This window comes from Ornithorhynchus anatinus, chromosome 4 (genome assembly GCF_004115215.2).
Source record: "Ornithorhynchus anatinus isolate Pmale09 chromosome 4, mOrnAna1.pri.v4, whole genome shotgun sequence".
NCBI lineage: Eukaryota > Metazoa > Chordata > Mammalia > Monotremata > Ornithorhynchidae > Ornithorhynchus > Ornithorhynchus anatinus.
In genome coordinates, this window is record NC_041731.1 from 91,552,476 (window position 1) to 91,576,979 (window position 24,504).

A 24,504-nucleotide genomic window follows, 5' to 3' on the forward strand; every position below is an offset into this window, starting at 1 on the left:
AATAATTGTGGTATTTGTTAAGCACTTACTATGTGTCAGGCACTGTACTAGCTGGGGTGAATACAAGCAAATCAGTTTGGACACAGTCCCCATCCCACATGGGGTTCACAGTCTTCATCCCCATTTTACAGATGAGGGAACTGAGACACAGAGAAGTGAAGTGACCTGCCCAAGCCCACACAGCAGACATGTGGTGTAGCTGGGATTAGAACCCATGACCACCTGACTCCCAGGCCCCTGCTATATTCACTACAATGTTGTCTTGTGAAAAGAGCCCAGGCCTGGGAGTCAGAGGACCTGGATTCCAATCTCAGCTCTGCCAATTGCTTGCAGTGTGACCTTGGGCAGGTCACCTAACTCCTCTGTGCCTCAGTTTCTCAACTGTACAATGGGGAGGCAATTAGACCGGGAGCCCCATGCGGGACAGGGACTGTGTCTGACCTAATTAACTTTTACTCCCTCAGTACTTAGAATAGTGTTTGACACATAGTAAGCGCATAACATAACAAAAAAAAGTCTCTGTCCCTCTGCAGACTGTAAGCTCCTTGTGGACAGGGAACATCTGCCAACTCTCTCGTATTGTACTCATCCAGGCACTTAGTATGGTGGTCTGCACACAGTAAGTGCTTAATACCAGTGACTGATTAGTCCAGTAAGGCCTATTGGAAGAGATATGATTTGAGGAAGACTTTGAAAATGGATTACCTAATTTAAAGGGAGGCAGAGTTCTAGGACAGAGGAAAGATGTATAGCATGCCCAGCTGGTACTGAAGAGCTGAAGTGGCAGTTGGGAAATTGGATATTTATCGGGGAAGACCTCCTGGAGGAGGTGTGATTTAAGCTATTTGAAGATGGGGAGGACTGTATTCTGTATGATATGAAGAGGGAAGGAGTTCGAAGTAGGTGCCAGGATATGAGCAAGAGGTCAGCGGCAGGAGAGACCAGAATGAAGCAAGTGAGTTTGAGAGGAACAGCTGGGGCACAGTGAGAGAGGAGTGAAGATAAATTGGAGCGGGGGAGATGTTGAACGCCTTAAAGCCAATGGTCAGGAGTTCTTACTTGTTGCAGAGAGAACGGACTACCCCTGGAAGTTTTTGAGGAGTTGGGAGATGTGCACAATGTCATTTTAGCAAAATGATCCAGGCAGGAAAGTAAAATATAGACTGGAGACAGGGAGATCAACGAGGAAACTGATGGAGTAGTAAAGTCAGGACATGATATATGAACGATGTGGCAAGGGCCTGACTAGACTGGTGGCACTTTGGGTAGAGGAAGGGCTGGATACTGGAAGTGTTGTGGAGAAAGGTCCAACAGGATGCGTGAGTGACTGACTGAAAATGGGAGCTGAAAGAAAAGACTCAAGCAGGGCTCAAGGTTTGGGAGCAGGGAAGGTGGTGTTGGTTTTGTCAGTGACAGAAAAGCTGGATGGAGGAGATGATTTGGATTCTTGGCAAAAACACAGTAAACATAGACTACATGGTCTTTACCCGTATGATCTAATGGAAAAGCTAACAAGGTTAAGTTAAAAGATTATTTTCACAGTACCTGTCCATTTCCCTGGATATGATCAGTTAGCAAATAACAGGCCATGCACTTTTCTTTCTCTAAAATATTTGATCATACCTCAGAAGAGATGTGATTTTTTTTCTCTAGGCTTTTTTGCTCTATTGGTTTAGTACAAGTTATATTGTCCCACAAAATAGCAAAATACCAAACAATGGAAATAGCTTTGGTTTTCTATGCTGAGAATTAAACTGAAGAGGGTCATCCATTAATCAATCAATCAACATTTATTGAGCACTTACTGTGTGCAGAGCACTGAACTGAACACTTGAGACAGCACATAACAACAGAGTTGGTAGATGGGTTCCCTGCTCACAAGGAACTTACATTAAATTGTTATTCAAAGAAGAGCTGATGATATGATATAGTGATTAGACTGAGTGCTTCATTCATTCATTCAATCATAATTTTTGAGCACTTATTATGTGCAGAGCACTGTACTAAGAGCTTGGGAGAGTACAGTACAACAAAAAACAGATACATTCCCTGCCCAGAACAAGATTATAGCCGCAATTCCCAATGAAAGGTCATGTGTAGAAAACTAGAAGAATATAGCCCAACTTATTGGTTTTGTAGTCTGATCAGGCCTGTCTGAAGTAGATTTCTTGGCCTTCATTTATCTGCACCCTTCCTGGAATAATCATTGCCAGATTCCTTAATCTCTAAAAATCTGTGGCCAAGGGGGAGCTGTCTAACTATATGTGCTTTACCGATTGCATGAGTCTCTTAGCTGATTCTAAGACCCAAGGCTTCCAACACTGTCTAGTTTTACAACTAGATTTGTCAACTGTGCAGAAAAATCATTCATATCCAACAAACAAATAATATCAATAAAATGCAATACAGTTTAATTTATCTTCATTTAGGTTCTGGATAGGAGAAATGGAAATGTCTTCAAAGAAGAGTACTGGAGACTGCTCTGTAACATTCTGAGTTAGAGATGTATGACATTTATTTAGTTTTATATTTGTCACTGGTGGATGGCTTTCATCATTGACAGTGGTAAAGTACGGGTATAAGAAAGACAGGCTCTGGCTTTTGGAAAATATAAAATTACCCTGTACACCAAAGCCAGGTGAAAATGGTGGACATTTTCCTTTAAGGACCTCTGACCAGCTCATGATTTTCCTAGCTAGACAGGGACTGCATGGATTTATTTATTCTGAAAGGATTTGGTTCTGGCATTTTGAAGTGGTGAAGATCAAATGTTTGCAGAGTACCTTTCCTTTACTCAGAGCAGTTTTACACTGGCAATAATATGCAGTTCTCCTCATACTACGCCTAGAACATAGGAATCAATTAAATATAATAAGAAACCCTCTAATTTCTAATAGGAAAAAGGGCTGCAGTTGACTTATAGTTTGAAAGCCACAGGCTCAAGGGGAAGAAAATATTTTGAAGTTGGACAAAAACAGGCAGAAGAAAGGAAGCCAGAAGGAGTTAGGAACCCACAAAGAATAAAGTAATCATACAAGAAGAGAGAGTAGAGGAACATTTAGTTTTCCTTTTGTATTAGTGTCAAGCATCCTTAAACATGGACCTTGATTTCAAACTAAATAATCTGTTCTTAAGAGTTAGGAAAAAAAAGAGGAAATCTCAACTACACACTAAATTGACAAACTTGAATAAATCCCCTGTTTTGTTTTAAGAACAAAGTGTTTTTTTTCATTGTTGATGAAACATCTTTCTGCACTTCACATATTAAATAAAGTTCCAATTAATAGACAGAACAAAGCGATGTTTAAGGCATGGAACTCTAGCGCTGAATGAAGAAAAACAGCATCTGATGCAAGTAGTGGGTCAGGATAATTTATTGTCATAAATTAGAATATTTTAATAACAGAATGTATTTTTAAAGAATTGTATAATTAAACACCAAGAGATGGCAGGTGGATATATTACCATATAAATTTTCTAAATGCACAAGGGGATCCAAATATAGCAGAATTAGATGCCCTGCTTCCAGATCACGATCTTCCATTCAGTCTCTCGATCCCCTCCCCTCCGTCTCCCTAACCTTGCCTATCCAGGTCTCTTCTTCCCGTTGCTCCTCTTTCACCCACAGGAAAACACCCACGTGCAAACTCAAAGGGAGACACTAACACACCTAAAACATGGATAAAAAGAACCGGAGCAGCTTCCGATCATTGGAGAGGGCCAGGCTGTAGAGGTTTAGGATCTGGCGTAGAGTGTGTGGTGCTGCTGCACTTGTGAAGGGTTCCTCATTCCTCTGGCGTGAGATCCTGCATTTTCCACAGGCATAACCGAAGCTCGGTCCATTGAGTATTAATGGCTAGGGTGGCCAGCCACTTAGGTCTACTTGCCTCAGTTGGCGGGACTGTTCTGGAGCCATGAGACTGTAAGTGATTTCATCAGTGTGTCTGTTAGACCCAGTTTTCTTTGTCCAGCAAGGAAAGCAGGGCTCTGGGAGGTAATGTGAGATGGTTGCTCTACCATCAAACATCCTCTGGACTGTAAGCTCCTCCTCTGGAATGTATGTTCCTCCTCTAGACTCTAATCTCTTTGTGGGCAGGGAACGTGTCTACCAACTCTCTTGTGTTGCATTCTCCCAAAGGCTTAGTACAGTGCTTTGCACACAGGAAGTGCTTAGCAAGTATGAATGAGGATGAACTGGACCTTTCCCTCTAATTTCCCAGTATGTATCTGTCGTTCTGGCCTGTGCGTCATTTCTGTCAGAGGGTGAGCAGACATGACGGAGGCAAACAGGTGGATATGTTGCAGTGAAGGAATTGGGAAACTTCTCTTCCCCTTGCTTTCCCCAATTTAACATCTCCTGATCCTGGGGGATGCAGCTTCAGACCCCTCTGGTTGGGAGTTTTGCTGATTTTGTGGACAGCCCTTTGAACCATCTGCCTGAATGGAAGCTGTTCCCCAAATACCTGTAGGATTTAGAGGTGTCATAATAATAATGATTATAATAATAATCATGGTACTTGTTAAGCACTTACTATGTGTCAAGCACTGTTCTAAGTGCTGGGGTAGATACCAGTTAGGTTGAACACAGTCCCTGTCCCACATGGGGCTCATATTCTTAATTCCCATTTTACAGATGAGGTAACTGAGGTCCAAGATCACACAGCAGACATATGGTGAAGTAAAAATTAGAACCCACCTCCATCTGACTTCCAAACCCTTGATCTATCCACTAAGCCATACTGCTTCTCTAATGACCGATTCACTTTAATATATATATTTTTTAAATGCATACATAGATACATATATGTATAGAGAGAGAGAAGTGTTTCATCAGTAATTTCATTAATGCCCACATATGCCTACTTATTATCTGCTAAATCAAATGTCTTAGTATAAAATTATAGCTTTTTGGCTTATAGTCATCCAGACTCTAAGTTCATTGTGGGCAGGAAATGTGTCTGTTATATTGTACTCTCCCAAATGCTTAGTACAGTGCTCTGCACATAGTAAGAGCTTGATAAATATGATTGATTATCTTTATCTTCAAGTTCCAAACTGCAGATTAAGCAAACTCTAGATGCAGTAACTTTAAGATATACTGTTTCCTTTCTATAGCTCATGGAGACATTGAAGTGGGATACACCACTGAGATTGTAGCCAGTTATTGATCATCCATCAATGGTATTTCTTTAGAGCTTACACAGGTACGAGGCCCTGTACTAAGTGCTTGGTACAGTGAGCAGTTACTGCCTGCAGAGCTCTGTACCGAGTTTTTGAGAAAGCATGTAGAACGCAGTGCAATGTGATCCCAGCACATAAACCAAGGGTGAGTCCAAGCTACGTGACTAGGTGGACCACTTTCAAAAATCAGAGTTCTTCTACAGTGACTACATCTTGAACGTCATGGACATTAACATATTTTATCCACATTATGCTCTTTGAAGTTTGAAACCGTAGCCTCCCCCGTTAACGTCCTGCGTTATGCTACAGGAGGAAAGTTCGGAACAGTGTTCGTTTTTGTGTTTTGACTCTGAAGAGTAACTCCAGAATAACCCAATACCATCTCTTTCAGGATGTAATCGGAAAAGCCCTGAAATATATCGGAACATTTGGGGATCTTAACAAAATCGAACACGTTGTGGCCCTGATTGATGAAGAAATGTGCATCAACTGTGGTAAATGCTACATGACTTGCAATGACTCTGGCTATCAGGTGAGAGCCCAGCTGTAATTAGCAAAAAGGCACCGTGAGTTATCGCTCTGGCCGTGGTGGCAGAAAGAATCCATTTTCTGTTACTTAGTGTGTGATTAAAAACAGATGTACCAAATATTGGTCTTTAACACGGGTACATTCCAGGCTCTCGCTCCCAGGGCTCACCTCTAGTAATTCATAGCACAGCAGTAGTTTGCGAACATAGCTATAACTTACTCCGCTAAGTACACCCTCGTCCAAAGCCCTGTGCTGGATTAATATGATCTCATCAGCAGGTAGACCTCATAATAAAGGAATTATAGACCCAGCTCACAAGTAAGTCACACAAGGCTGCTGACACTGGAGAGACAAAATGTGCTTTATTAGTGAATCACTTCACCATTTACCCCAAAAGATTCATTGCTCCAGTTTAACATTTGCAGAGAAAGAGGTGTCTCTGTCGGTGTTTCCACAGCAGCTCCTACTGTACTGCTTCTGCCTCGGGGAAGTACAGAACCCTGAACCTGCTCCACTGTCTATCAGTTAAGAGAATACTTCTTGGGCCACAAATTCCCTACCTACCTGCTTTTCAAGCCAGGCCCAAAGCAGACAAAAGCAGAAGTAAGTCTCGACCGTCTGTGAGCAAGCGATGGTGTGCATGTCTAGTTTGGTTAGGGAAGCATTTTGGGAAAAGCAATCGTGTCGGAGAATAAGGGAAAGATGGCTGCCTATGTTGTACCGACACTGAAATCCCCTTACAGTTCCTTAGTGGTCTGAGACAACAATTCTCCTCCAAATACACCTTTTTAATTTCCAGGAGCAGCCCTGTGTTTGGGGAGAATGACGTTACTACGTTAGGGTCCATTCTCTGGAAGAGCACACTGGACCTCGAGTCCTGGACCTGTTGACGGGTTGGTGCTCCATTAAAAGTCATCAGTCAGCTGGGAGAATAATAATAATTTGGCATTTGTTAAGCGCTTACTGTGTGCCGAGCACTGTAAGCACTGGATAGCTACAAGGTAATCAGGTTGTCCCACTTGGGGCTCACAGTCCTAATCCCCATTTTCCAGATGAGGTAACTGAGACACAGAGAAGTTAAGTGACTTGCCCAAAGTCACACAGCTGATAAGTGGCAGAGCCGGGATTAGAACCCATGACCTCTGACTCCCAAGCCTGTGCTCTTTCCACTGAGCCACACTGCTTCTCCAACAAACACTTGGGCTTGCAAAAGATAACCGGAGGTTGGGGCAGAACCACATCAGTTGTGTAGGGGCCACCCCCGGCTGTATCCTCTGAAAGCAATCTTAATGAGAAATATTATTAACATTTATATTATATATATTATAATTATATGTTATATCATATATAATTATTATATATATAAATATTATTCCCCTCTCCGGCAGTCCTCAGACTCGCAAGCTGTCTAGTTGGACCATTTTTGGGTAGGAAAAATGCCTGGATGACAGTAATGTCCTAAACCCAGGTAGGGATGGGTGATTTCTGACCATGGTAATTTAATCTGTGTTCTTGTCTCCTAATGACTTGTGGGATCAGAGTAGCCCAAAACGTCAACCTAAACACCTTGCTCTTCTTTTCTTGCTAAAAATGTCTAGCCTACATTTTGTGGATAAATCTCTAAAGAAGGATAATGACATTCCAGGCATTTATTCAAGGTTCAGCTTCCTTTAATTAACCGGTGCTCAGGAAGGCTCATAAGGCCTATCACTCACGTTGTACAAGGCCCTAATATCGTGAATCTTTGATAGAAAAGATTTGAGGTCCCACCGAAGGATCCTGGCTTTGATAGAACTTAAATAACAATGTTTCAGCGCAATAACCGAAAAATCAAAATCGTGCATAAAAAAGAACTTGCTCTTGTTAGAAAGCCCCTTTTTGTCTCCTCACTCTCAAAAGGATTAAATATAAGAAACCAGAATCTTCAACTGAATGTAAGGTTTTGTGTGTCTAAAATGTTCAAAGTGTGGGATTTCTAAGACACAAATATCTTTTTTATTTTCTTCAAAGCCTACACATTCTTTTTATGTAGGAAGAATTCCCTCCTCCAAACACCCACTCTGGATCCTACAATACTTCTTATAAAATACGGAAACTAGTTGTTAAATGAAAGGAATGTCTAAAGAGAAGATGGTTGAAATATCCACAGGAATTTGAATGTAATATAGTCTAGTGAGTTCTCATTCAGAAGGCAGATTTTACATAGGCATACAAGAACTGTGGTCTGAATCATTTAGCAAATACTACAATTATTATTCTTGGAAAAATGCACATGAGCCTATTAAATTTACATTATTTTGAAGTTATGCAATTTTGTGTTTATGGAAAGCCAAGAGAATATTGACTGGTATCATTTTTTAAGCTTCTTTCATAGTCATTTTGGTCTGAGAGTGAGGATATGTGTTTTCTCATCTTTAATAAGGCTATTTTGATTTTGGTGAAAAGTGTGACTACTTTGGTGAAGAGGAGACTGGCTTATTTCCTCTAGGAGCAGGCCTACTTTTCCCCTATTTCTGCAATGTTCCTCTTAGCTGGCTTTCTTTTTCTTTAATTTTTCGGGTAATCGACATTATCCCACATTTTGAACTGGAAAAAAAAAAAAGACACAGCAAAAGAATTTTTCATATTTGAAAACATTAATGAGGACCCCACCACCAATATTCAGAAAGGAGGATGTAACCTGCCTATTAGCCAAAAGCACATTTTTATACCAAAAAAACATATCCCCAAATGGGGATTGCACACGTGCCAAGAGAGGGGAATGACGGTGAATATTCGCATGTGGGATGCTGACAACAAGCCAGATACCATAGAGACCCCCACACCCCCCACCCTGCTCCCCTCTGAACAAATGAAATTGGTGAATTTCTATGTTTTGAAATATTTTTCTCACATGAAAGAGAAACATCTCTCTCAGGGGTCGTAAACATTGTATTTCTAATTTGAAAGGATTTCTTTTTTTTTCTGGCAGCTAAATTGTTGCTATAGCTGCACTGCAGTCCCCTCCAAGGATGTCACGGAGTGCTATAATGCAGCAGTGAGAATGTGGATGTTAAAATGGGGACATTCTTGACCTTTGTGAAGAGTGACATCCATGCCATTTATTTCTGTTTGCAGGCTATACAGTTTGATCCAGAAACCCACCTGCCCACTGTTGCTGACAGTTGTACAGGCTGCACTTTGTGTCTCAGTGTATGCCCTATTATTGACTGCATCAGAATGGTTTCCAGGACAACACCTTATGAACCAAAGAGAGGCTTGCCCTTAGCTGTGAATCCAGTGTGTTAAGGTGATTAGTTGAACGGTTCTTGTAAACGCCACAATCTCTTGCCGATGCCAATAGGTTTTCTAATTACAGTCACTATTTTTAAATCTTCCTGTGCTAAACATGCTCATGACCAAGCTATCAATGGCCATGCTAAATGATGATTATTTTCTGAGAAAAGTTTTCTAATACTTAAGCTGCCCGGGAATAATAGAAGGTTCACTGTCAATTGTCCATTGAGAAAAACATTAACTTTTCTTCGGTAATTAGTGCTACAGTTTCAAAATTACCCTATCCTGTGATCTGTCTTTAATGCCTAATTGTGTATTTTGGAACAACGTACACTGCAGCATACCAGAAAACCGTTACCAAGGAAACATTTTATAATTAAAAATTACATTTAATTTTAACACTGTTTCTCATGAAATGTAATTAGCTACATAAAGAAACAAACAGATGAAATAAATCGGACCCTGATTGTGCTCTAGGACACAAATCTTAAGACAGGGATATAAAATTATGTTAAGCACTTTAAATTTTGATAGAATGTTTTTAATATGCCTGATATTTGGCTACATATATATCTTTGAAATGTGCACTTTAAAAAGCTATCGTATTTCCTGGGCTTGGTGTACGACTCAGATTTTAAAAATATCTAAATTCTCCAAATGAAGACAATTGTCCTAAAATGTTATTACAAAATGAGATATTAGTGAATGCACTGCCTATAAATCCACTTTTCCTGCTCCACATCCCTCCCTCTGCATAAGTATTTTCTAATGCACGTACCAATTAATGCTTGAGCAAACTATAGATTAAGCAGTTGGTCATGTTTCCTCCCAAATGAAAAAAATATGAGTCTCAGAAATATGTGGCACATTTGCTGGACCAGTTTGCCTTATATTTCATTCTTAGGAGACATGTTTAGGAATAGAAATTCTAGAGTCAAGAGGAAATATAGATTGCTGGACTTGCGAAACAGTATTTTAGATTTAACCTAATTTTCAAGCCCAGTAGGACTGTATGTGCATCCCCAATCATTGCTAAGCTACGGCTGAATCAATCTAAATTCAAAGACAAAGTGGAGGTAAGCGAGGACGTCACCTCTGTGAAATACTGAGATTCCAAAAATCAGCATTTCTGATTGTGCACATGCCTTAACTTTATTCAACACAGCATATGACTCTGAATTCCAAATGTATGAAATAAAAGCAGCTTTAAGCAAGATGGCTGTCTTGGCCTCCTTTCTGAACCAAATTTCATTTCAGCATTTCTGCTTTCCTCATAGAGAATGGTCATTTCTAACGTCAACTACAAAATTTTGATCTTCGTATGCTCTCTTTCAATGTGGCAGCCCACTGGTGAATAAAACACTGTCCCAAGCATCCCCCCCACCCCCCCGCCGGCACTCCCCCACCCTCATAATCTCTCAGCTTTTGGCAGATCCCACTGATCTCTGCTCGACTGCCAGCAAAATTGTCAGCAGCTCGGAGAACCCATCCCAACAGACCATGGGTGCGCCCGAAAGGCATGTGTCATCTTCCTCTCTGTGACAGCCCAGTTTCACTCACAGTGGACCTCTCTTTTACACTTGGTGTCCCCCTTTGGCCTTCCTGTGTGTTACTTCTACTCTTTTCTGCTTTCCTCTTTTCCCTTGTCATTACACTAGAGACATTTTACAGGAGGTGAAGGATACAAATGGAAACTCTGCCTAGCAAAGCCAGATCCGATTTACTGGACAGGAATTTTCCAAGGATAGCAACTTCGTCTGCTATCCTTATAGCCTCAGATGAAAAGAGAACTCATTCCCCTCTCGACTGTAAGCTCAATATGGGCAGGGAACGTGTCTGCTAATTCTGTCATATTATACGCTCCCAAGAGCTTAGTAGGGTGCTCTCCACATAGTAAGTACTCAATAAATAGCATTAATTGATTGATTGATCACCTCCCCCACCCCATGGAGGAATTATGGAGAGACAGCCAGCTCCTACTTTTACCGTAAATACCACTGACTATCTCCAGAAAATCGACTGAGAAGCAGGAGCCATTCAAACAGGGCTTGAAGAAAAAGGTAATTCATAACCTGTTGTTGAAGACACATCTCCTCCAAGAGGGCTTCCCTGACTAAGCCCTCTTTCTCTTTTCTTCAACTCCCTCTGTGTCACCCTGACTTTCTCCCTTTATTCATTCCACAGCACTTAGGTACATATCTGTAATTTATTTATATTAATGCCTATCACCCCCATTTGACTGTAAGCTCACTGTGGGCAGAAGGTGTCTATTATATTGTACTCTCCCCAGCACTTAGTACAGTGCTCTACATACAGTAAGCGCTCAATAAATATGATTGACTGACAGCTGGCATGGGGCTCTCTGCTTGCGAGGACATCGGATGATGTCAGTCATTTGTCTCTTGATGTGCGGATACATAATGTGATATTGCTAAGATCTGTTGACAAACTTACCTCCACGTGATAGATGGAAATTGATTTCATTTTTCTTAATCCATGCCAGAAACGCTTGCCATACAAAGCCAATTTACGTCCATCACCTTGACCCCTGCAGCATTGGAATTAAGAAAACCTATTCATTTGCAAATGGTAAATTCTCACCCACTCCCCAGAAAGAGGCTGGAGGATTTTCCTGACATTTTACAATGTGCCATCCTAGAGAGTGTCCATACAGAACCTGGGACTCGAATGTAATGACTGTCCCCCTCCCAGACTCGTCATCTTTGGACAAGGAGAGCCCTCTGGCTCCAAGCCTACTTTGGTTTCAACCCAGTCTGTGGAGTCCCCTTGGGTCAGTTTACATCCCATGGCGGGTTCAAAGACCCTGAGCTGGTCCCTTGGGGGGAACCAGTTGGCTGAAGCTGGGTGACCCCTGGATTCCTGTTCTGAGGTAAACATGATCTGCCTCAGATGGCAAGCTTTTCTGGCATTGATTTTTAAAAATGTGAAATCAATTTTAACGTATTACGTGGAGGTGAGTAGGTTTGTTAACAGATCTTAGCAGGAATTCTACAGCTTAAGTTGTCTATCTTTAACCAAACATGCATCTGATATTAATTGACAATTAGCAAGCTTGTAAGGGTATTGAGAATATTAGAAAACAGTCCAAGTGTCCTAATTTGTTTGGTCACCAAAACCCCGCATAGAATTATTTGCTAAGGGGAAAGGTGGCAATTAAATTGTGGAGTGCCTCGCTTTGAACTCCAGAAAGCCCATCCTTTTAAGTTCTAATAGAGAGATCAAAGACCTTGGGCTATACTGCTACGTGACAAAGCTGAGAAAGTAACAAAACTTAGGCAGTGACAGGAATGCCACTGATAATAGCTTGTGCCACCTCCTGCTTTTCGCGGGAAAAACCTCATAAGTTGTTGGGTTTTTTTTAAAAACAATCTCTAGAGCAGATTCATCTAACAGAATATTTCTCACATAACTTACATGTGAAAGGAGAATGCTCAGCTAACAGTCTCTTGAGAAGGGAAAATACAGAGTCATTTACCTGTTCATTAGGCAAAAAAAAACACCCTAAAAAAACCTGAGAAGTAGCATATTTGGGTTATGTACCAAATGTGAGGTATTCCACAGAAAAGACCGACACACAAATTTGTGAAGCATTCCATCTTTTAACGCATTGCTCAACCCTTCCATAAAGCCTGGAACTGCCTCCCCGTTCATATTTGAGAGACCAGCAGGCTCTCCATCTTCAAAAGCCTACTTAAAGACATATCTCCTCCAGGACTCCTTTCATGACTAACTTCTCATCTCCCCATCTGATCTCTCTGCCCTAGCATGTCACTCACGACTGGGAAGCAGCACTGCCCAGTGGCTAGAGCAGGGGCCCAGAAGTCAGGCGGTCATGGATTCTAATCCCAGTTCCGCCACTTATCTGCTGTGTGACCTTGGATGAGTCACTTCACCTGTCTGGGCCTCAGTTCCTTTATCTGTAAAATGGGGATTAAGACTGGGAGCCCCACCTGGGACAACCTGATTACCTTGTATCTACTCCTATTAGAACAATGCTAGGTACATAGTAAGAACTTAAATACCAAAATTATTTTTCACACTCCTGAGTCTAGAATCCCTAAGCACTTAGGTACTCACCCCACCTTATAACTCATACATATGTATCTTTATGCTCTATAACTTCCCTATTTTTGATTTATTTTAAGGTCTGTTTTCCCTGTTAGTCTTTAAGCTTCTCGATGGTTAGGATTGGGTCTACTTACTCTATTGCACTTCCCCAAGCTAGTACAGTGCTCTATACATAGTAAGTACTCAAATAATAATTGTTGCATTTCTTACACACTTATGCACTTAGGTTCTATCTCCCCTGCTAAATTGCAACTTTCTTGAGGACACAAACCAGGTCTACTGATTCTATTGTACTCACCAATGTACTCAGTACAGTGCTCTGCACACAAGTGCTCAATGAGTACTAGTGATTGAGCACACGCACCAAATTTGTTCTGGCTGAGCATCTGTATTCCCATATTGATGGCCTGCGGTTTATTTCAGGCTCCTCCCAAAACAATCTACGAAGCATCTTCTTAACTCTCCCCTTAATCAAAATCAAAATCAGGCTACAAATCTTCCTTGAAAAGGCTCTGTGTTGCCTCTCTGCCTCCCTTCTTTAGCCACCACCAGTGTGGCAGTGTGCAGTCCTCTCTTTCTGGTCCCCTTCGTCTCCACTGCCTTTCCACTCCTTTGTTCTTCTTTACATCCTTTTTATTTTTCTAAATAATATTTGTTAAGCACTTACAATGTGCCAGACACTTTTCCGGGGTAGATACAAGACAATGAGGTGGGACACAGTCCCTGTCCCACTTTACAGATCCCCATTTTACAGATGAGGGAACTGAGGCCCAGAAAAGTGAAGTGACTTGACCAGAGACAAACAGCCGATAAGTAGCGGATTCGGGATTAGAAATCAGTCCTCTGACTCACAGGCCCGTGCTATTTCCCATAGGCCAGGCTGATCCAAGAGCACTCCTCTGACTGATCTAGGGACACACAGGACTGGGCAGTGCCCTAAACAACCGTACATGCAACCCTGAATAGCTTTCAGCCATGAAAACATACCATTCAACTAGGCATAGACCATCATGGTTGAAATTCTTAATGATACAGAGAGTTTTGAAAGCAGGATAACCTCATTTCTATTCCATTAGTTAATAAGATGTCTTTTATTCTACTTCTACTTAAATTTCTTAAAAATGGTATAAAACAACATTAATATATGGCCTAATGGATAGGGCACAGGCCTGGGAGTCAGAAGGCCCTAGAAGGGCCTAATCCCGACCACTACTTGTCTGCTGTGTGACCCTGGGCAAGGTACTTCACTTCTCTGGGCCTCGGTTACCTCACATGTAAAATGGGGATTAAGATTATGAGCCCCATATGGGAAATAATTGGCTTAAACCTACCCCAGCACTTAGTACAGTGCTCAGCACATGGTAAACACTTGACAAATACCATAAAAACGCCAAAGAAAAAAATAGCCAGTCAATCACTATAAGCAAAGTTTGTGGGACATGGCTATGGAACATATATATGAATACATAAATAATTCTATGTGGATATATGGTAAAATATCTACATATAAATAATTATGTATAAGTAGAAAGCCTTTGGCCCTATTTATCATTATATTCATATTTGCCATTGCATTTACAAGTAGCTTTTAACTTTATTATAAATGAAGTAAAATCATTTAGACCCTCTGGTGAATGGTCTTGGCACTGGAGTTTGGGTACGGTTGTATATCGAGATATTTACTTATTTACTTACTGGATGATCTAGTGCTTTTCCATCTATTACATTGCTGAAACTCTCTGTTCTCCTACTTTTGTATGTATGTCTCCTTTATGCATGCTATTACTGATGAATCAAGGTTACACAATGCTAGCATTCTATCAATAATTTACCTTAATCAACATCAGCGTCAAGACCTTTATCTCTCTTACCTGTAATTTTCCTTCCCGAGCTCCAAGTGAAAATGAGATCCACTGCTCTATTCATGCTGCTGCTCACCTGTCTTTCCCAGTAGCCTTTGGTATCTGTGGGAAGGAATGTGTCTGGTTGTTCTATTGTACTCTCCCAAGCGTTTAGTCCAGTGCTTTGCATACAGTAAGTGCTCAATAAATACGACTGACTGAATAAATGAATAGGTTCTAGATTCTGGGCCAAGTAAAAGCCCTCAAATATTGAAAAATTGAACATCGAATCATATATTTTATCAAGAAACACCTGTCTCCCCAAGGGAAACAAGCACCGGAATGGAAGGTGGAAATCCTGCAGTTTTGCAGCTCTTTCTCTTATGGGAAGCAAGAATTCATCTTCTGTACCCTTGAAATCTGAAGTTTCTGAGGGTGGCGAGAGTAGTAGAGGAATGCAGAAAAAGGGATAGAGATATTACTGCCATGTCTCAGTTTTGTTTTCAAAATTGAAACTTCTGAATTTTGGCCCAGAGTTTTGAGGATGTACTTGTCCATGAAGGACAAGCCCTGTTTAAGCATCTAATGCCACTGGTGGGCAAGGTGTTTCCCCCACTCCTCTCTCTCATAGGCAGACGGGCTCCCAACATGTCCCAAAATGCAGCTATCTTACACTGATTACTGATTATGCACTTTTAGTCTGGTTGGGCCCTTGGGCAAGTCACGTCACTGCTCTGTGCCTCAGTTACCTCATCTGTAAATGGGGACTAATGCTGTGAGCCTCATGGGGAAATGGGCTGTGTCCAACCTGATTAGTTTGTATCTACCCCAGTGATTAGAACACTGCCTAGCACATAGCAAGTGCTTAACAAATACCATCATACTCATCTGAAACTAAAAGAAGCACATCCTTAATTTTGTCCCATCGACAAGCTATGTTAAGCCAACAGCACAGGTTGAGAATGTTTGCTCTACGCAGCCTATGACCACATAGGGGTACACAAGCCTATGCTGGAGGTAGAGTAATCATGCCTATCCAAACAGGAGAAAAGGTTCTGCCCACTAAATCAATGGGTTTCACAATCTGAAGGTTTATAAATCTTTCGGCGTTTTATGACGCTCGGCGTATTTAAGGAGATGAGGCATTCATTTTTAACATAAAGCAAAGAGGTCGTTGGCTTCCTTTATCATGCGGCATCACTTCTCTGATGAACTGTGGAAGATGTTTCTGCCCTGAGAACATCTGGCTTACCTGGCAGCCTCCATCGGCAGCTGGGTTGGTAACTTTAGAGTTGCTTCTGGGTCTTTCACATAATTAGTCTGCTTATGGGCCATCTGGGTTGCTCTGATTTTCACTGTTGCCATTTTCTCGCTTTCTGAAGAATTTGTGTGTGTGCGTGCGCATTCCTTGGTGAATAAAGTCATTAATAAATCCTTCCTTCGATGGAGACAACCAGATTCTTTATTGGCTTCCAGCAGAATGACGCCCCCTCAGTGTTCGAATCACCTTCCCCCGCTGTGAACCACTCTGTTGATTGAGGATTTTTCATTTGCCGTGTTTGTTTTTGCTAAGTCCGTGGTAAAAGGAATAGGTTTATGAGCGTGAGCACAATTCAGAGCTCCAAAGGAAGCATCCTAGAAAGTGAGGACCACTTCTATGGTCTAACTAGCTGTCTCCCTTCTCCAGTCTCTAAATCACTCTATTAGAATCATCTTTCCATTATGTTCTGCAGGCATCTCTCCAATGATTACCTCATTCTTCTCTGCACTGGAGAAGCAGCATGGCCTAGTGGGTAGAGCACAGGCCTGATTGTCAGAAGGACTTGAGTTCTAAACCCAGCTCCACCACTTGTGACCTTGGGCAAGACACTGCACTTCTCTAGACCTCAGTTAATGCATATGTAAAATGGGGATTAAGACCATGAGCCCTACACGGGAGAAGAATGCATCCAATCCGATTAGCTTGTATCTACCCCAGCGCTTAAAAATACAGGCCGTGGCATATAGTAAGCACTTAAAAAATACCAGAATTGTTCTTATTATTACACAGAACCACAATTTTTATTAATTATTACCACACAGAAACTCGTGAGCCTTTCCTTCAACATTCTTCATCAGCTCTCTCCTACTTAATCATTGTTTATTTTACTACAACACTAGGTCAGTGCACATCAACATTCTCTCATTTATGCTGAGAGGTGCCCCTAGTTGGGAGCTGTTGACTTTCCCACCCACCCAAAGAACCTGCAATTCAGTCACATACTTAATTGCTGGAAACTCAAGATTAAACTGCAACTGCTTCAAACATTCTTTTAAATCTCCCTGACATCACCATGTCCCCTCAATTTTCTCCCTCTAATCACCCCAACCTGACCTTTATTCCCCCCATACTATCTCCCCTGGTCAGGTCTCGAAACTCATTCCCATCCAACACCTCCCCACCCCTCGCACCGTCCACCCCTGCCCCTCAGCCTCAGCTAAATACAACCTGTGAAACCCTCACTTCATCTTGGGAGAGCTTCCTTCCATCCTTGAATTGTTCCTAAGCCAGTCACTACTCCTCCACATCACTGAAGCCCAGCTCTCGTCAATCGACAGTCTCCCCTGCCGCTCTCTCCAGAGGGGTCCTCATCTTCTCCCACTCCCCAAGACTCACTGGGAAAGGAGGAAGAGTTGACTTCCATCTTGACCCCCCCACTCCACTTTTGCACCATTCCCCCTCATCTCTCTCTTTGCCTTCCCTTAAAGCCCATATCATTCATCCCATCCATCCACTCCAACTACTTGTCAACTTCATCACTGCTGGCCTAGTTCTCACCTCCAACTTTCTGAACCATTTTGACACATTTCTCCCTTTCCTTCTCTCAGTTTCTGCCCCTTCCTTGATCCCCGAGGACTTCAGTTACCCATACGAATGTTCCAAACAACCTTCCCACTGTTCGATACCTCTCCCATCCACTCACCTCCTGCTCCAGCCCACCTCACCCATATCCCAATTCAGACACATGCTTGATCATATCATCTCTTCACTGTACAATCCCTAAACTCACCAACTCTGAAATTCCACTCTTCAAACACAACCTTGTCACCTGTCATCCACACCCCTCATCTCTGATCTTGTGACCCCATCCAAGTTTACAAAAGTCACTGTGCCCCATTTGGTCTTCATACGCAACCTACCTTCACTCAACCCACAAATCCATGTCCTCAACTCTGCCCCCTCCACTTAACTCCATTCCCTCACTCCCCTGTCCCTCCGTTGAATCTCATTCCAACCTGCAGGTCTGGATCCCTTCTCTCCTGAGCATGACCTGCGGAACACTGCTGACTCAATTCCAGGCCAACTTCATCTATTTTAAACTCATCCTCGCTTGTTTTAACTCTGCCTTCTCCCATGCCCAGCAACGTTACTCCCTGCATCCTTATTGATTCCCTTGCCCACAGCAGCTTTCAGATTTTTATCTCTTTCTCCAAACACCCTGCCCTCCTACCTCCCCAATCCCTTGCCCCTAAAGACCTTGTCCATCTATTTCATCAACACAAATGAAATCAGGAGGTGCGATCGTCCCTGCACCTCTAGAGTCTCACTGATCTCCCACCCCCTCTTTTATTCTCCCGTATTTTTCAGCAGTATCTCAAGAGGTCATTTCTGCTTCCTCTTAAAACTTACTCCCTCCACCTGAACTTCCAACCCTTCCTTAAACCCGTTATCATCAATAGCAGATGCAGAACACTGTATTAAATGCTTGGCACTGTACTTTATTAAAACACTTGCCCACTTTCCTTCTTCCTTCCCTGACTACCACCTTGAATCACTTATTTTCCAGCGGCCCTTTCCCCCCTGCTTTAAAACACTCCAACGTATCCCCAAGCCTTAAAAAAAGCCCTCCCTTGACCCAGCAACACCCTCGTCCCATCGCCCTGCTATAAATCCTTTTGAAACTCCTTAAGCAAGTTGATTACACCCATTGCCTCCGTTTCCTATCCTCCATTTCTCTCTTTGACCCAGGTAATCTGGCTTCCACCCCCTCAACTCCACAGAAACTAACTTCTCTCCCCTCCTTCAAACCCTTATTAAAATCACACCTCCTGTAAAAAGGCCGCCCCTCACTTATTGCCCTTTTCTTCCCTACTCTTTCCCCACTCTGTGTCACTTACATACTTGAATCTCTACTCTGCAGCACTTCCTCCACAGAAACCACCCTCTCAAAGGTCACGAATGATCTCCTGCTTGCTGAATCCAATGGCCTCTACTTCATCCTAATCCTCCTTGACCTCTCAGCTGTCTTTGACATTGTCAACCACACCCTTCTTCTGGAAACATTATCCAATCTCGACTTTACTGACACTGTCCTCTCCTGGTTCTCCTCCTACATCTCTGATGAGCCATTCCCAGTCTCTTTCGTGAGCTCCTCCTCTGCCTCCATCATTTAACTCTGGGAATCCCTCAAGGCTCAAGGTCCCTTTCAATTTTCCATCTACACCCACTCCCTTGGAAAACTCATTCTCTCACATGGCTTCAACTACTACAGCCCCAGCCCAGATCTCTCTTCTACTCTGCAATCTCGCATTTCCTCAAGACATCTCTACTTGGATGGCCCACTGACACCTCCAACTTAACATGTCCAAAACAGAACTCTTTATCTTCCCATCCAAATCTTATCCTCTCCCTGATTTTTACATCACCATAGACAGCGACACCATCCTTCCTGTCTCATAACCTTGGCTTTATCCTTACTCATCTTTCTCAATCAACCCATATATTCACTCTATCACCAAATCCTGTAGGTTCAACCTTCACAACATCACTAGAATTTATCCTTTCCTCTCCATCCAAACTGTTACCATGTTAATCGAAGAATTTATCCTATCCCACCTTGATTACTGTATCAGCCTCCTTGCTGACTTCCCTGCCTTCTGTCTCTCCCCATAGAGTTCACACTTCAGTCTGCTGCCCGGATCATTTTCCCTACAAAAATGTTCAGTCTATGTTTCCCCACTCCTCAAGGACCTAGACTGGTTCCCCATCCACCTCTATTTCAAACAGAAACTCCTTACCAATGGCTTCAAAACACTCGATCACCTTGACCCCTCCTACCTCACCTCGCTACTCTCCTATTAAAACCCAGCCCACACACTTTGCTCCTCTAATGTCAGCCAATTCGCTGTACCTCAATCTCATCTATCTCATCACTGACCTCTCACCCACTTCCTGCCTCTGCCCTGGAGCACCCTCCCTCTTCATGTGTGATGGACAATTACTCTCTCCACCTTCAAAGCCTTATTGAAGGCCCATCTCCTCCAAGAGGCCTTCCTTGATTAAGCCCTCACTTCCTCTTTTCCCATTCCCTTCTGCATCACCCTGATTTACACACTTAATTCACCTCTCCCTCAGCAATTATATACATAACTGTAATTTATTTATATTACTGTATCTCCCCCTGTAGATGTGAGCAGGAAATGTGTCTACCAACTCTGTTATACTGTACTCTCCAAAATGCTTAGTACAGTGTTCTACACACAATAAAGTTCTCAATAGATAGGATTGATTCATTGACATATACATATCCACCATTTGTTTATTTATAGTAATAACTGTCTTGACTCTAGACTGTAGGATCCTTGTGGGCAGAGAATGAGTCTACCAACTCTGCTATATTTTACTCTCCCAAGCACTCGACACAGCACTGTGTGCACAGTAAGCACTCAATAAGTACAACTGATTGAGTGATTTCTTGAGAATGTTGGTAACCATACATTTTAGTAACGCTTACCGGAATCAGGATCAACATATGGGAAAAAAAGATGAAATATCCAAATGCTGAAAGTCAATATTTCACAGGAAATGAACAACATCATGCAAATGGTATGAACCGTGGAGAAAATCACATTTAATTAGGAGGGTGATGGCTCATTTGACATATGATTCCAATGACTGATGCAAAACCAGGCAAATGTTTCTAAAAAGGATGTCAAATCCTTACTAGCCTTCTGAAAAGTGAGGGAATTTCAATTGATTTGGATTTTGGCAAACCTTGGATGAGGGAATTGGTGTTAGGCTGCTCTCTGAGCATCCCCGTTGCCTCCAGGTGGAAGAACAGACAGGCATCTGGTGAAAATGAGGAGGTGGAATTCCTTGTTCCTACTGTATCTATACAGCTTGACTTCTAGGGTGAAACAGAAGGCTCTGGGCACTCTACTGAAGAAAACTCCTGGAGATTTTCTTCTTGAGGCTGCTGACAGAAGCAAAGAAAAACAGTTGTTAGAGAAAACACCATTTCTGTGCTTTAGCTTGCAACGTTGGGTAATGGACTTTTCAGAAATCCAGGACATTTTTCAATGTTTAAAGGCAAATTTGATAAATTGCTTAATAATTGATTATTATAACTTTCCTAAAGTAAGCAGCTGGTGTAAGTGGGAGGGTAGAAGATGGAGATTGTCTTACAGGAAAACAGTGTTGTAAGGTTTTATGTTTGGGGTTTTCTTGGTAATGTCATCACAGATGCATTTCTGAGGATCGAAGGGATGATATTTGTTTGGTAATTACCCTGATTTCCCATTCTTGCCGATTTCCTGAGTCATGCCTCAACTTGGAACACGTTTTTATTTTGACTGAACATGTGTTTACTCTCCAGATCTCTTTGCGGATCGTGCATCTGTAAACCTCTTTTATAAGGTTTATAATGGGCATACAGAGGTGCCTTTTTATGCTACTGGTCTGTTTATTGGATTAACTAGAAGGATTTGAAGCAAAAGCTTAAGATGATATGGAAAAAAAAAACACATCACTTCTATTGTAGCTAAGAAAATCAGCTTTAGAATTAGAGAGACCTTGTAACGGGTATTATGTATAGACCTTTAGCTTTTTATCATGGCTGTTCTTTGTTGCCATGGCAACAGAATTAACCATTTCATTAATATTAGAGGAAAAGAAACACATATTTACTCCCTTCTGGGATCACCCACATGCAGATTTCAAAGTATCTGGCAGTCTAAATCCCTGTTTTTCTTCAATATTGCTAAAGAATTCTTTTTTTTTGTAAAGCACAGCTTCAATTTAAAAAAAAAATTAAATATCTATTGGCTGTATTGGTTTGGCTGCTAGTAAGTGTCCCCTGAGTGGAGAAACAGACTTCAGAAGCTGCTGAAAGCAATACGCATTATACAAAGAAAAACAGTTGCACATTAGGAAGAAAGTCACTTGTTTGTTTTTTTGCTCCTTTGTGAGCTGCATGGCGAAATGAGTGTTACTATAAATACTCAAAAGTACTCCCTGATCAAAAGAAGTGATCTAAGCTGCTTCTGCTGTTTATAACTGGTAGAATGCTGATTGAATTCAAGACCAAAACACCAAAAGCCAGAGAAACATTTCCTATAGCAAGAAAATGCATTCAATTTCAAAACGGCATTGAGAAGCCCAGTTAGTTACGAGGAACGTTTCTGTTTGCATCTAACCTTTCTCTTCAACAAGTTCACTGAAATGTACAACTTTTCTCCTTTACCTACACATTGGTGGTTCCATTCTAAAACAATCTGTAGTTCACTGACACCTCACAAGAACAAAATTTATGAGAATTTCACCTTCATTAGAAATTACTTCCTCCCTGATTAGTAAAATACAGACTTGAAGAAAAATCTTGCCTTGGCTAATATTTTCCAATTCATTAATGTTAGAAGTGCCATGGCTACGAGTGAGATGGAGCTTAAAAGATATCTGAAAATAGAGCAAAAAGCTACTGAAAGTTAGCAGTCCATTTTGGAATGCAAAGCCGAAGTGAGCTCATTTTCTATGTGTAGCATTCATACATGTCAGCCTCCTGGATGAAACAAGAGCAGGCTCCCCTCCTGGGCATTTCCCGGTGTAAGAGATGTCCCGAGATCCAGGAAGAGAAAGACTATCATAATTAATCCGATGTGGTAAAGGACCTGGATTGCAGTCGAGACATAAATGCCTCAAACCCAAATGATTTCATGGAATTGCACAAATATTAGCAGCATTTGAGTCACAGTCTTAATTTTTGGTGTCAAAAAAGGCCTTCTTCCTGTAGCTGGAATAAAGAGGAGTTCTTTAAAGTGCAGAACAGCCTGCTTCCTTTTAAGCCTTTTCTTCTCACCAAGCAATATGGTGCTCACAAACGCTCTGATTACTAAAGGCCTCGTGGAATTCAAAACCGTAATCTACATCAAAGTACTGCTTTGACACTCTGTGAGGTGTGGAAGACAGGCAAAGTAATTCATTTACATGACACTGCTTAGGACTTGAACTATTCTTTGATACCTTCCAATATAGATATTGAACTAAATCTACTAAGGCGTAGATAGTAATAATTGTTTATTCAGGTCTTTAAAGCCTTATGATGAAAGGCAATAGGTAGCATTGTAATAAGGCATCTTCACTCTGAGGCACAGTCAACATAAGGAGAACCAGTCCCGAATTACCTACTCGGATTTTATGGCACATTCAGCTGATGTCTTCTTCGGGATCAAATTCCACCATAAGCGTCAGTGCTCCTTTTGTGAGCAAAAAGGAAAACAAGCAGCATTCGACTTTTTGCCTCACAGAATAAGATCTATTTTTTAGTTCATTTTCAGCTATGCCCTCATGTCTACAGCTCAAACACCGAACGTCACACATAGGGGCGCGTTCTCACGTGCTTGCATTTCCATGTTCATTAACTATCGACGGCATTGCCACTCGGAACCGAAACATTCCACTTATCTGCGGAAAGCAAAACCCTGAGGTCTTTCCCTGCTGGCAGTTGTTCGTTGCAGAGCAGGTGAAAGCACTGCTTTGATGCAAGGAGTTTAAAAGAACCATGGAAATTGGAACCTGCTCTTGGGGAAGAAAAAACAAATGAAAAGAGATATTAAAAAGGGGTATGGGTACCTCTTTGGACTTCTAAATGATGAAATAAGAGTTCTGAGCAGAGTCCTAACCCATATTGCAAAGCAAACAAACGGAAATCACGTCAGCTAAGAAGGCAAGGATTTTCTTGCAGTTGCTTCTGTTTTCTGCACAAGAGGGCAGCGTTTCACTAAATCCAGGGAAGGCAGAACTTGGGCAGAACTTGAACTGGTTTGTAACAAGGCGACATCCATCATCTGTTAATTGTTTGCATTTTCTAATTGTTTCGGCCACCAGTGATTTAATACACGATGTAAAATAACACTTCCCTTCCAGCGAGTAAGTAGCGGTGTGAATAAAGGCCTCGTTTCCTTATGATTCAGGATTCCAAAGCTCATTAACTCTCTCTGCCGTCAGTTCCAGAAAATGTCTTCCCAGACAACAGTACAAATGTTTGTTTTACTCGTGACATTTTACTTCTAGTGTTACAGAAATGTTTGAATTTCTTCTTCTGCCTCAAACTGTTGCACCCTTCATGGTGAATACAAGGTGGAAGCTCTGAAATCTACTCCCGCTGCTGCAAGATAAGGAATAAGGGACATTTTTTCTATATCTCGCTTGACTCTCTTGGTTCGGGTCATCTACATTCCGATTTCAGGGCCGTCCGAGCAGATCACCGAATCAATCTGAAGTGATGAATAATTTAAATGGAAGGGGTATATACTTAATCACCAGAATGCAAT

The 24,504-nt window shown here is 41.8% G+C and overlaps 1 protein-coding gene across 1 annotated transcript in view; it reads left to right on the forward strand.

Annotated features, from left to right (window-relative positions):
* Positions 1 to 10,202, forward strand: part of DPYD (dihydropyrimidine dehydrogenase) — an 832,560-nt gene extending 822,358 nt beyond the window's left edge. Inside the window, exons 22-23 of the mRNA XM_029062931.2 lie at positions 5,573 to 5,713; positions 8,828 to 10,202. Of these exons, the coding sequence (XP_028918764.1) occupies positions 5,573 to 5,713; positions 8,828 to 8,998 (312 nt within the window). The 3' untranslated portion in view covers positions 8,999 to 10,202. The remainder of the gene's footprint in view (positions 1 to 5,572; positions 5,714 to 8,827) is intronic.
* Positions 10,203 to 24,504: the final 14,302 nt, after the last annotated feature.